The following is a 13,055-nucleotide window of genomic DNA, read 5'->3' on the forward strand; positions in this document are numbered from 1 at the left end:
AGTCTGACTATCTCTTAATTATGATGTCCCATTTTGTTTGAATTCATGCTTGTGTTGTTCTTACTCTCAAATGTAAGTCGCTTTGGATAAAAGCGTCTGCTAAATGACTGTAGAATAGATTAGAACAGAATAGAATAGAAAAGTAAAGCATTTGATTTATTATAAAAGCAAACAAACATGCAAAAATATTCATGTGTTGCACTTTTTATTTAGATCTGTTTATGAGAAGTAACAACATGTTAAAATGTCTGGTAATAAACTTTCTTTCTTTCTTTCTTTCTTTCTTTCTTTCTTTCTTTCTTTCTTTCTTTCTTTCTTTCTTTCTTGTGTCATATAAGTGGAGGTTTATGTCATATTTGGCTCTGTAGTCCATTGTAGGACTAACAGACTAAAAGCTTCATTTTATTCCTGCAGCAATTAGGTTTTTAAATGATTTGTTGTGATATGACATGTTTGTTGCTCTGTAATAAAAATTCTTTAACTAAACTTGAACTTGAGGCCCTCTAGTGGACGTTGTGGAGTATTGCGTTGTCTTTGCTCCAAAGGTTTTTGTACAGAGTTTTGCTGTTTCCTGTCACTGTGGGCTTCACAGCACAGTAGTACACAGCAGAGTCAGACACTGCAGCAGAGGAGATCTCCAGATCCAGTTGTTTCTTATCATTAATCACTTCAAAAGACAGTCCAGGAACCGGAGGAGATATTTCTCTTCCTGTTCCAAAGTGAGAGATCAGGAATTCTGGTGGTTTTCCTGGATATTGTCGATACCAGAAGAAATAATCATCACCAGTTGGTGTTTTAGAGTAAGTGTAGGACAGAGTAACAGAGCTTCCTTCTAAACTGGACTCTTCATTCTTGACTGCAGTGAGTTCTTCACAGCTGACACCTAAAGGAAGAGAGAAGTCAAATAACTGAAGAAGAAGCAGAAAATCCAGAAATGGATGTTTTAAAGAAGCAAACAAACCTGTTAGAATGACTAGAAACAGCAGAGTGAATCCAAATGTCTGCAAAGACAGCATGTTGAATAAAGGTGATGTTTGTGGTTTGTGTGTTGAACTGTGTTGAATGTGGAAGTTTGTGTCTCTTCTATAGTTCAGTAACAGCTCAGCTCCTCCCTGAATCTCTCCGTCTCCTCTTTCATCAGTAGTTTCTCTTCTCTCAGTTTCTCTTCCTCCTGGTTAACAGTCTGGCTGCTTCATCTTCATCACTCTGATCTCAGGAGCTTAGAAGGTCTTTCTGTTTTAGATCAGGACTTTACAATCTGGATCCCAGTTTCACTGTTATAATATAATTCAGAGCCCTCTCCATGATTGTCATGATTACATAAACCACAAACTAACAAAAAAGGATCTGCTTTATTTTAACTGCAGTATTTTTATATTGATCAGATGCAGCTCTTCCTAAATATTCTGGAGAAATCATCTATTTTTTGTAACAATAAGTTTGGGTTTTTTTTTGTTAAAACTTTGAGGTCTGAAACCAAATTGTGAAACAAACATATTGAAAAGCATGAAGACTTAAATCCAAAGAATTCATTTAGTTTGTGGCTAATTAATTAATGTAAGTTTATTTGTACAAAACATTTCATGTAGAGAGAATTTAAAGTTCTTTACACAAAACATTTAGAGTATTACAGCAGAAGAATCATCCATCCATCCATCCATTATCTTGACCGCTTATTCCATTTGGGGTCGCGGGTCAGCTGGAGCCTATCCCAGCATTTTAGCAGGTGAGAGACAGGTACACCCTGGACAGGACACCAGTCTGTCGCAGGGCCAACATAGACAGACAACCATTCACACACACACTCTCTCCTAGGGAGAATTTAGAATAACCAATTAACCTATCATGCATGTCTTTGGACGGTGGGAGGAAGCTGGAGAACCCGGAGAGAACCCACGCATACACGGGGAGAACATGCAAACTCCACACAGAAAGGCCACCGTCCTCAAGGTTCGAACCTCCAGCAGAAGAATCATTAAAACAAATTTTAAAAAGAAATTTAAACTAAATAAAGACAAAAATCTAAATTAAAATAAGATAAAATGTGAGAAATAAATGTTACATTTTTTTGACCAAAAGTTATGAGACTGTGTGGAGTTTGCATGTTCTTCCCATGTATGCGTGGGTTCTCCAGCTTCCTCCCACAATCCAAAGTCATGCATGTTAGGTCAACTGGTGACTCTAAATTCTCTCTAGGAGTGAGTGTGAATGGTTGTTTGTCCCTATTTGTGTTGGCGCTGCGATGGACTGGTGTCCTGTCCAGGGTGTACCTGTCTCTCACCTGCTAAAAATGCTGGGATAGGCTCCAGCTTACCTCCGACCCGTCACAGACTAAACGTTGCAAAGAATGAATGAATGAATTTGGGCGAGTGGCAGCATGTAGATGTTCAACAGTGGCGCTAGGATGGAGCCTTGGGGAACTCCACGGGTTATTTTAGTTTGCTCTAGAGCAGGGATCACCAACTCCGGACCTCTTGAGCCAGTGTCCTGCAGGTTTTCACTGTATCCCTGCTGCAACACACCTGGTTCAAATGAAATAGTCAAGGTCTACACCAGCCTCTTAACGACCCATTATTTGAGTCAGGTGTGCTGCAGTATGGAGATACTGAAAACCTGCAGGACACTGGCTCAAGAGGTCCGGAGTTGGTGATCCCTGCTCTAGAGTATCTCTCCAACGGAAGGAAAGCACCTGTACCGTGCACGGTGGAGGTCCGGGACCTCCTTACTGAAAAAACCCGTCTGAATTGACTGTTCACAGAGGGACCAGGACACACCGACCTTTGGAGAGTGACGGGAGCCAACTAGTCCAAACCAAGACTTCAGATACGGTGAGAAGCTGAATTTTCTCATTTTCTAAGAATTTGCAGAGGAATTCTTTACTTTAGTCACATAGAAATGTAGGTGTGTGGGTGGGACACATTTAATAGTCTGGGACCATTTAAGGGGGTTCAGGGAACCTCGATAAGAACTCTTGTCACCATGGAACAAGAGTTCTTTGGAGTTGGAAGGAGATGTGAAGTTCATGTTTTGCAGGGATTCCTCAAATGTGAGATGTTTGGAAAAGTGGAAGAAAAGTTTAAGTTTGATGGGAAACTGAATGAGGATGGATGTCAGAACCTGGTGGATGAACTGAAGAGAGAGATGTGGTGGAAACATGAAGAAAGGAAAGAAATGGGGTTTGACTGTTGAATGATGTCGAGCTTGAAAGAGTGTTGAGATGTTGTTTGGGTCCTCGGTGGCATGAACCAAGACCCTTTGATGATGCCACTTTGAACCAGAGGAGAGACGCCTTATTTTACAGAATGAGAACAAAATATTGAAGACAGGCTGACTGGACTAATATAAGAATAAATAGAAAGATGATGACATAGTGACTACATGGACAGAATGAGAAGAGTATTTGACATTAATAGTGGATTGACAGAACTGTTCGTCTGTCTCCATCGAGCATAAATGGTCCTTTAGGCTAACTCAGGTACGATGCAACAAGTGGAAATATTTATGTCTGAAATTGTACATGGTCCCTTCTAAATAAAGTAAAATGAATAATAAATCTCAACAGGACTCAACACTGTGCACCTGGTTGCTGGACTTCCTCAGTGAGAGGCCACTAGCAGTACGGGTCGGTAATAACACCTCGAGCAGCATCACACTGGACCCAGGAGCCCCGCAGGGATGTGTGCTCAGTCCCCTGCTCTTCACCCTGCTGACCCATGACTGCACACCAACATTCAGCACCAACCACAGAGTGAAGTTTGCAGATGAGACGACTGTGGTGGGTCTCATCTCAAACATGGATGAGACAAACTACAGGAAGGAGGTCAGCCATCTGTCCATGTGGTGCAGCAATAACAGTCTCCTTTTAAATGTGGACAAGACAAAGGAGATTGTTCTGGACTTCAGAAGAGGCCACACCGAACCCCCCCCCCCCCCCCCCCCCCCCCCCCCCCCCCCCACTGACCATCAATGGTGCTGCTGTGGAGAGACTGAGCAGCACCAGGTTCCTGGGGGTCCACATCTGTGAGGACCTGTCCTGGACAGCCAACTGCACATCACTGGTGGAGAAAGCCCAGCGGCGCCTCCACTTCCTCCACAGACTGAAGAGAGGGAGAGCCCCCCCACCCATCATGTGCAGCTTTTACCGAGGCAGCATTGAGAGCATCCTGACCAGCTGGGTCACTGTGTGATGCTGCTGTTGCCACACAATCACCTGCTTGTGTATTTTGGACAGTTTTTCTTTTCTTTAAATGATTCTTTGTGTTTTTACACCGTGGGATGGAGAGAAACGTCCTTTTAGATTCCTGTGTATGTACTCACATACTGCAGAAACTGACTATAAATTCAATCTGGAATACGTAACCATGACACCTGAGGAAACCAATCAGTTCCTCAAACTACTTAGAAGTCTTAAACACATAAAGGTCTGGATAACTCAGAGTTTTCTCCTTCTAGATTCAGACCAGAGTGATGTTGTTGTCTTTGGACATGAACACTTCAGAAAAACACTGTCTGGCTGTAGAATTACTCTGGATGGATTCATCTGGTTTCTATTTTAAGAAATCCATCCATCCATCCATCCATACATTTTTCTCTGCTTATCAGATGTTGGGTTGTGGGGGCAACATCCTAAAGACAGATTAATACTTGTGTGGCGTCTACATGTGCTTTTTAACCGGGTTAGGGTTATGAGCTGATGAGTTTGCTCCTGCACTCGAACGTAGGGGATGAGCGTAGTTTTGGTGGCAGTTTCTCCTCCTAACCTGAAGGTGGCAGCAGGGGTGGTATCAGCCGGTAAACTCCCCAGGTTGGAGTTCTTTTGGTGGTTCCCGTCAGTTCGGTAGGTATTTTCTGTTTTAAAACAACAACGGCGTCCAGTATGGTTCAGTGTTTATTAGCTTGTGGAAGAAAACGAAGAAATAATTCGATCAGCCTCTCATCAACTTGATCCATTACAGGTTGTTTTTAAAAATGGTGGTTGCCACACAAATTCAGGGAAGAGATGCAGAAATCCGGAAACTCATAATCCCAAACTGACCAATCATAAGGAAATACTTCCTTGTAGCCGTCTGTGTAGCAGTGGTGCACGTCAGGTCTAAAAGAGGTGTGTGTCGAGCCTCTGTGGAGCTACGCTGAGCCTACGATGGTGATGCTGATGCTGCACGAGTATATAACCGCCTTAAGCAGGAGGTCCAGACTTCTTTCTCTCTGGCCACTTTCTAACAGACCCTCCTCTCCAGGAGCCCTGAATAGACCTTTCCAGGGAGGATGAGGAGTGTGATCCCAGTGACATACACACTCACAGTACTTGATAAAAAGATTAAACATTTTATTGAAATTAGAATATATCTCAGTTTTTATCTTTTGATGCAACAAAATCATTAATTCTTTTACTTAATTTATTCTTTAACATTTATCATTATTATGTATTTACTATTTTCTGATGCTTGTACTAAAGTAATAAATTAAATAACTTCATTAGAGTTCAATGATGTAGAAAACAGTGATGTTTACTTTATTTCCACCTGTACAAAGAACCCAGACTGAATCCTGACAAACCATAGAAGTGTAACAGTGTGTGAGGCCCTCTAGTGGACGTTGTGGAGTATTGCGTTGTCTTTGCTCCAAAGGTTTTTGTACAGAGTTTTGCTGTTTCCTGTCACTGTGGGCTGCAGAGCACAGTAGTACACAGCAGAGTCTGTCACTGCAGCAGAGGAGATCTCCAGATCTACATGTTTCTGTGTTTTGTTTATGTGAGCTGAGAAATCAGACCCAGGTGGATGAATAAATCCTTCCTCTGTGATGTAGAGCAGGAACTCTGGTCTGGATCTCTGCTGTTGTCGGTACCACTGGATATTGTAGATAGAACCCTCATATTCACAGCTCACATTGATGTTTCTTCCCTCAGCAACAACTTCTTCACTGCTTTGCTGTTTTATGATGTTCATGGAGCCCATTGCTGCAAAATGAGGGGTTCGTGTCAGTTATTCTGCAGGAGACTGAAACAAGAGACTCAACAGAAGTTCTTCACTTTCACATGTGACCAAACTGAGACTCATTTACAAAGTCAGAGCAAATCTGCTGAGTCAGAGGTTTTTCTCAGTGTTCCACCACTCACCTACGTAGTGAGAGAAAAGTAGAAGCAGGTAAAGTAACATGTTTTCTCTTGTTGAAGTCAGACAGCAGATGAACAAAGTTCTTCCTCTGCAGCAGAATGAAACTAAGCAGCTTCTCTGCTGCACAGCCTTCTCCTCAACATCAAGCTGCTTTTACTGCTGCACACACAAGCCATCTCATTGGCTGAGCTCAGCAGTGGTGGGCGGAGCCAGACAACAACACATTTTAGTCTTTTCTGCATACTGTGAGTGTAGGGAAATGGGAGCAATGGGAGCAGGTTTCTTAATAGTTATGACCTCAAACAGCAGCTGTTGCTCCACTGGATGACCCGGCTGCTGTATTTTTCTCTGTTAACGTCTCCCATGTTTTCTCTTCTGGTTTTATGAGTGTGATGAAAACTATGTTGCACTCTGCTTTTATTGTCAGGAGTTAAATTAATTCAGTATTTTGTATCTGTAGGGACTTTTGGCTAAAACATCACAAGCTAGATGGACAACTGTAGTTGTTCTGTTTATTAATTATTATACCAGTTTTACAGATTTCACTCACTGCATGGAAATAAAAACACATAACACAACACTGTTCGTACTAACTTCTTTCACAGCTGCTTCTCAAAGGCACTGAACCAGCTGAGCTGCTGATGTACGGCTGTTCCTGTGTCGCTGGGCTTCCCTGTGCAATCACATCGCAGCCCTGCTGTTTCAGTCTGCCGACAACAGCCAGAGGGACTGACCGCTGTACCCCGACACAAAGCTGCACCCATTCTGAACAGCAGTGGCACAGAGCTCGTCCTCAGCTAAACAATCCAAGGCTTTTTACATAATGTTGTACGTCACACACACACACACACAAAGACATCATCTTTAACTTTAACGTTTGTATACAAGGCTTCAACCTGGTCCAGCCAATCAGAAGGTGGTGGTTTCAGCAAGACCTAAAGAAAGAAAAGTGATTGAAGGAATCTGGTAATACTTCATACACAGAATAGTTCTTTCATATTCCCCTTTACCTGTTTCATTCTGTCTCCTTTGTAAGCATGTGAACATAAAATATTTACCTGTACGTGTCAAAAACCCGTGCTATTGCTGGCAGGTGCAGGGACAGCTTTTATTAAGCGGATTTGGATGGTGCGACTTTGTGGTCTACGCTGAGGATGACGGTTCATTCAGAGAATTTATAGGGATGATGGAGTTTTACAAGCAATCAAAGAAAAGGCTGATCACGTTTACATTTATCTGCTTTTAGCATGAAAACTTTGTCACACTTGTACTGCTTGTAAAAAACAAAACAATTTAAATCTACTGTGTTTTTGTCCCAAACGAAGGCTGAGATCACCTTTATTTTACTGCGTTAACACTGTTTAGAACAGAAAAAACATGACATTAATGACTGTAATTATACTACAGTAATTACTTGTATTACTTGTATCAGATTTGATGGATCTACTTGGCCCAAGCTTTAACCAGGGAACGATTTTCATAATTCAGGAGGAGACATGCTACGATGTACAGCTGATTGATCTCACCAGACCTAATCAAAGAGACGACTGAATCGAACATCTTGTTTGTTTAATCTTGGAATTACACGCTCCACATGCACCCTGAGGTGTTCGACTACCTGTTCTTCCTCAACCTCGTTTTCAGGCATTCGAGGTCTTCCCGACAGAAATGCAGGTCGCTGCACCTTGCAGGGCACACAGCTGTCAATTAGGAAGCCTCTGTCCACCATGGTCGTAGAGTCTGGACGGAGAAGCCTGGAAAGTCCTGATTCCACAAACAGCTGCTTGTTAAATTCAGGAATATATTCAGTTGTGGAGCCTTTTGCTCTTTTCCAGAGTATAAACTGAGGAGCACAGTAGTACACAGCAGAGTCATCTGCTCGCAGTCATCAGTCCAATGACTCAACAATCAGAGCTTTAACAGTGTGTGAGGCCCTCTAGTGGACGTTGTGGAGTATTACGTTGTCTTTGCTCCAAAGGTTTTTGTACAGAGTTTTGCTGTTTCCTGTCACTGTGGGTCTCACAGCACAGTAGTACACAGCAGAGTCAGACACTGCAGCAGAGGAGATCACCAGATCTACTTGTTTTCTGTCCCTCTTCAGTTCTACAGTCAGTCCAGGGTATGGAGGTTCTGCTTTCACCACAGTTGGACTTGTTGAATCAGTGATGAGGAGAAGGAACTGAGGACCTGATCCAGGATCCTGTCGATACCACTGCAGGTTCTGAGCTGCAACTGAGTAGTTACAGGACAGAGTTTCTCTTTGACGCTCTGATGAAAACACTTCAGCTCTGCTGGGAGTTATATCATCTTCCAGGCTGTTACCTGCTGATCAGACCACATGTTTTATTTCCAGCTCTGATCTAAAGTCAGATTTCACTTCAATGAGAATCCAAACTCTATCTGTAGTTTTTAACCTGGTTGTTTTCCAGGTTTTCTTCTTACAAACATACGTACCTACGAGAGCTGAAAAGAAGCAAATCACAGCCAGTGTTTCCATGTTTCCAGAGGAGAAATGGTGGACCTGGAGTTCAGGATGAATTATCTGTGAGAGGTTTTGTGTTTGGTCTGATGTTCACAGCTGCAGTCAAACAGTAGGAGGAGACTCATGAACCTGAGCTGCTTTTCTGCTCAGCACAGTTCTAGTTTTATCTGAGTTAGTGCAGCATTTCTGTCAGTTCAAACCAGTCTGACATAAAGACTGATTACCACAGAGCTCTACAGCCTGGAGAGGAGAAAGTGTGTCATCCTGCAGGTGTCTGAAAAAAGCTGAGAGAGAACCAAAATCACTTTAAATTATTACCTCCACCAAAGTAGAGGTCATGTTTCCAGCAGCGTTGCTTTGTCTGTTAGCAACATAACTAAAAAAATAAATAAATGAATAAAAAAAAAAAAAAAATAAATAAAAAGGACAACAGATTTCGATTACTTTTTTTTTTTTTTATCTCAAAGGAAACAAGAGATTAGATTTTAGGGGTGATCTGGATCAGGACGCAGGATTTTCTTCTTTTTCTAGGGATAAGTTTACCATCAGATTCTGGCTCAAAGTTAATGTCTAAAATAACTGGGAACACATTACAATGGCTTGGTGGAGGTCTGTGGTCTCTGAGTGCTTTTAGGTTTTATTTATACATTCAGATTAGCTCTCAAACGTCTTGTAATTGGACAAAGATTAAATCCCTATAAAGGGTTAAACATTAGTTTCTGAGGTCATGGGTGTTCTTAATTAAATTATATTTAGGTAAGTAATACGGTTAAATTATATTTAAGTAAGTACATTTAAGTAAGTAATGTTTCCAATACAAAGCGGAATAAAAGGTTGACTTCCTCTTCTGCTGCCGGAACTTCCCAGTGTGACACCAACCGGAAGTAAACAAGCCGCTAGCAGCATCGTTAGCTTTCCTCGTGTGAGGACGGAGCAGGAAGACGGTTGTGTTGTCGTCTCTCAGCTGAATATTTCAGTGTTTCAGCAACAATGTCTTCAGTTCAGCATCTGAGAGAGTTTATCAGCGAGCGACTAACTGCTGCTGCTGAAGAAATATTCACAGAGTTTGAAAAAACCATCGTCCAGTACGAAGAAGAGATCGATCGTCAGCGCAGGCTGCTGGATATCACCTGGAATCCACAGATAAAGTTAATCAGAACAGGTAGGAAACACTGGGATGGTCTGAATGAACTAACACATGGACTCATGGAGGATCCTGATCAGAGCTCTACGGTACATTTAGTTTAGATTTATTTGCTTTATTTGTCAGGGACCATGTAGAAAACCTGATCCACAAGGTAAAGATGCTCTGTAGCAGATTCCAGCGTTCTCACTAATTCCCATCTGTAGTCCACGTGGCAGCATTTAGTTTTAGACTGAGAGGAAAATGATGCTGCAGCTGCAGTTTCAGGCAGAAACACTAAGAGAGACGCTGAGATGCCACTGTGGGCTGGTTGCAGACGTTTCACATCTCTACCACCCCAATGCAGATATTTGCAGGGACGTAGTTAGCAGGAAATAATAGAAGCTTTTCACTGTACTTCAACACTTCTTTCTTTCTACGTTTTTACTGACATGTTTCTGTAGTTACCGTCATGTGTTGCTGCTACTAAGAACTTCATGGGTAAATCCAGAGTAATTATGAAGCTGTTGAACAGTAGTTTCCTCGTATTTACCCATTTGAACTAGCTGCAGTTACCGGGTAAGTAAGTGAACTTCACATGTTCTTACTGGGTAAATACCTAAAACTGACTGATAATTTGGTCCTTTCAGGAAAAAAAAGCTTCATTTTCATCTTTATTTGGGGAAGATGATGTTCCCATTTAAAATGAGTGTGTTTTGTAGTGATGGGACTTATGGCTCTTTGAAACGAGTCGTTCATTCGGGAGTCGACGCTTCAAAGAGTCGTTCAAAAGACTGGTTCTTTTATGTTTTGCATTATTTTAAAAGAGCAGTGTTTTAATCCTAAAATAAAACATTACAATTTAAGGCATATTAAACATATTAAACTTTTCCATGCAGCAGCCCACCTGTGGAGGTCTGTTTGGTCCAGCAGGACCCACCAAAGATTTCATGCAGTAAAATAAGCCAACAAGCAGATTTCCAGCCAGATAAACACACTGATGAAGTCACAAAGTCTCCTCATCAGCTTTAACCTGGACTAAGAAAATGTTCCTCATTGGCCCAGTTTACAGCTGTTTCTGAGCTGGACCAGGACAGATGTGGACAGATGTGGACGGTAGCCTACGTGTACAGACTAGTTTAGCTGAGCAGCAGCAGTACTGAAATATCCAGCTGTCACTTTAACACAGCACATAAAATGAACTGGTATTTTCTCTGTGGTAGCAGGAAATCCCATATAGACCCTGTATGTCCAAGGCTGGAATAACCAGTAGCTTTTATGTTTGGGCTGATGGGAGATGGAACAGTACAGCAACAAACCAGGTGGTTGTTTGCAGTTGCACCAAAAACCATGTGATATGATCGCTGTGACACCGTTCCAGGTCACATTATTGGTTTTCCTGCACACTTTACAAAAAGCTTCCCGATCGTTCCCCATGACCGGCTAAAGCCGGTCTTTAAATGCCGGGTCAGCGAGCCAAAGTTGTGGGACGGAACGTGGCTTGCTAGCATCAACATACTAGAGCTGTTCCGACACCACGCATGCACACAACAGGTCGGACAGCAGAACCGATCGAGGCTTTCAATGCCGGCCCAGGTCCTGCCGTCCTGCTCACACGTATATATCAGGGCTGGATGTCGTCACTAATTTCCTGAATATTAAAGATGTTCTCAGTTAACTTTTTTTTATTGAATAACTTTACAAAAACGTGTACAATCATAGTCACAATATCAGTAAAATCCCTAATTAAATAACCAGGATAACACCAAGTTACATACAAATAAAATAAATCAACATAGTAACATGGGAGAGCCCTCTGTTACAAATGTGTGTAACTTCACCCTGGTTAAATTAAATCCCCTAATCTCCTTGTGACTAAGCCGTGTCGTCACTGACAACTGTCCCTACTGTGTCCATAAACGTGCGCACACACACACATATACATACTCGCCTTCAGTTCCCCGGGGACAAACTCCCGCCAAAGTCCGACAGTCTTATTACAACAGTAAACCACACAGGAATGCAGTCTGCCTCACGTAGCGACTTCTTAAGGGTGCACATGTAATATTGTGCTGGGCTGATTGATTATATGGCGTTTGCTGGTTACTTACCGTCCTCTTCCTGTCACTGCTGTGGCTTTGGTCAAACCCGAGGCCATATCCAATCCACCTGGCCGACATCCGGAAGTGACGTCACGACCATGTGATCACTCCGGTTCGCGCCAAACATTTTTATTTTAAAAACCATTTATTACTTTGCTGTTTCTGATACTGTGATTAATAGGTATATTCGAAACGAATGTGTAGAGTTAGTTATTTTTGTAATTATTTTATTTATGTGCAAACATAACAAGAACTAAACTAAAGTGATTTATTTGTAGAAATTAAGGATTATTGAGAAAAGGGGAGGGGCTTAGAGTATTTAAAGGGAAGCCTGAGAAGAAGGGGGTATTCATTGAGTTGCATTGCTGGCAACTGGAAGGATTGGTCGGAGACAGAAGGTTGGATTATTTTTGGCTGGTCTAGAGAGAGACAAAAGGCCTAAGTTTGTTATTTTTCTTTTTTCCATTCTTTTTGTAAATATGTAAATATAATTTGCACTGGAGTTTTTGGACATTTCTCGCACTGCTGAGCACCGTTTGGGAGCCACGGGCACAATGTAGGTGGGTTCGTTTTGTTCCACTCTCTTTTAATGGTCTTCCTACTGGCTGCTAGTAGCACCTTTACTAGATATCTGTCCCGACCCTGGACGTTTTCTTCTGTCAGATTCCTCAGATATAACACCACACCTGTTCTAGGTAACTCATAACCTAATACTTCCTTTCAAACTTTCCATACTTCTTCCCACTATTCCTCTAGTATTCGGCATTTCTATAATATGTGTGTGTGTGGTCCGCCCCTTCCTGTCCACATGACGTCCAGCATCTCTTCTGTTTTGGCGCGTACCTCTCTTTTGTCTTTGGGGTTATGAAAAATCAGATGATGTTCTTCAGCTGAACCAGACCTTCATACTTGTTGCTTTTCGGCGACAGTCGCTGTTTTCTTGGTCAATTAGGACATTACTGAACGTAGTGACGTAGGCTTAGAATGGATCTATAATTGACATTTGTCTGAGCCAATCAGAATCGCGGTCCTTTCTTCAGAATCTTGACACACACTCTGCCAAGCTGAGCTAGTCTTTTGCGTCATGAGACGCCTGACATGGCCGTCTGGAAACTAATGGAAATTGAATTTGATGTAAGTCAATCTTTTTGGAGCAAAAATAACAGATATTTGTTTGATTTAAATAACGTTAGCTAGCGCTTTTTTCATACGTTACCTGATGCTTCGAACAAACT

General features: G+C 42.0%; 2 protein-coding genes and 1 gene segment (V, D, J or C); 1 reads left to right on the forward strand and 2 right to left on the reverse strand.

Annotated features, from left to right (window-relative positions):
• Positions 1-581: 581 nt before the first annotated feature.
• Positions 582-1,017, reverse strand: LOC121645188 (the record flags this gene model as incomplete). The annotated part of the segment is given in 2 exon segments: positions 582-883; positions 962-1,017. Coding segments are annotated over 2 exon segments (357 nt in total), but the record flags the coding sequence as incomplete, so codon positions are not given.
• Positions 1,018-5,476: 4,459 nt separating this feature from the next.
• Positions 5,477-8,778, reverse strand: LOC121645014. Its single transcript, XM_041993287.1, has 5 exons — positions 8,568-8,778; positions 8,122-8,435; positions 7,732-7,956; positions 6,116-6,242; positions 5,477-5,956 (listed from the first exon to the last, which is right to left on the reverse strand). The coding sequence occupies exons 1-5, from the start codon at positions 8,608-8,610 to the stop codon at positions 5,586-5,588; spliced, it is 1,080 nt and encodes a 359-aa protein (XP_041849221.1). The 5' UTR covers positions 8,611-8,778; the 3' UTR covers positions 5,477-5,585.
• A 699-nt stretch (positions 8,779-9,477) lies between these two features.
• LOC121645129 (heat shock cognate 71 kDa protein-like) overlaps positions 9,478-13,055 on the forward strand; it is a 38,859-nt gene continuing 35,281 nt past the window's right edge. Inside the window, exon 1 of one of the 2 annotated variants that reach the window (XM_041993526.1) lies at positions 9,478-9,757. In XM_041993526.1, the coding sequence (XP_041849460.1) occupies positions 9,586-9,757 (172 nt within the window). In that variant the 5' untranslated portion in view covers positions 9,478-9,585. The remainder of the gene's footprint in view (positions 9,758-13,055) is intronic. The other variant, XM_041993527.1, reaches the window with a different exon arrangement.

Source organism: Melanotaenia boesemani, chromosome 8 (assembly GCF_017639745.1).
Source record: "Melanotaenia boesemani isolate fMelBoe1 chromosome 8, fMelBoe1.pri, whole genome shotgun sequence".
Classification (NCBI taxonomy): Eukaryota; Metazoa; Chordata; class Actinopteri; order Atheriniformes; family Melanotaeniidae; genus Melanotaenia; species Melanotaenia boesemani.

Excerpts from the sequence above, each read along its gene's own strand:
- LOC121645014 (XM_041993287.1), bottom strand. The coding sequence starts at position 8,610 with ATGGAAACACTGGCTGTGATTTGCTTCTTTTCAGCTCTCGTAG. Across the intron at positions 6,243-7,731 it reads ACGAGGTTGAGGAAGAACAG|GCTGTGCAGCAGAGAAGCTG; the intron begins GTAGTCGAACAC and ends GTTGAGGAGAAG. Across the intron at positions 5,957-6,115 it reads ACTTTTCTCTCACTACGTAG|CAATGGGCTCCATGAACATC; the intron begins GTGAGTGGTGGA and ends CTCATTTTGCAG.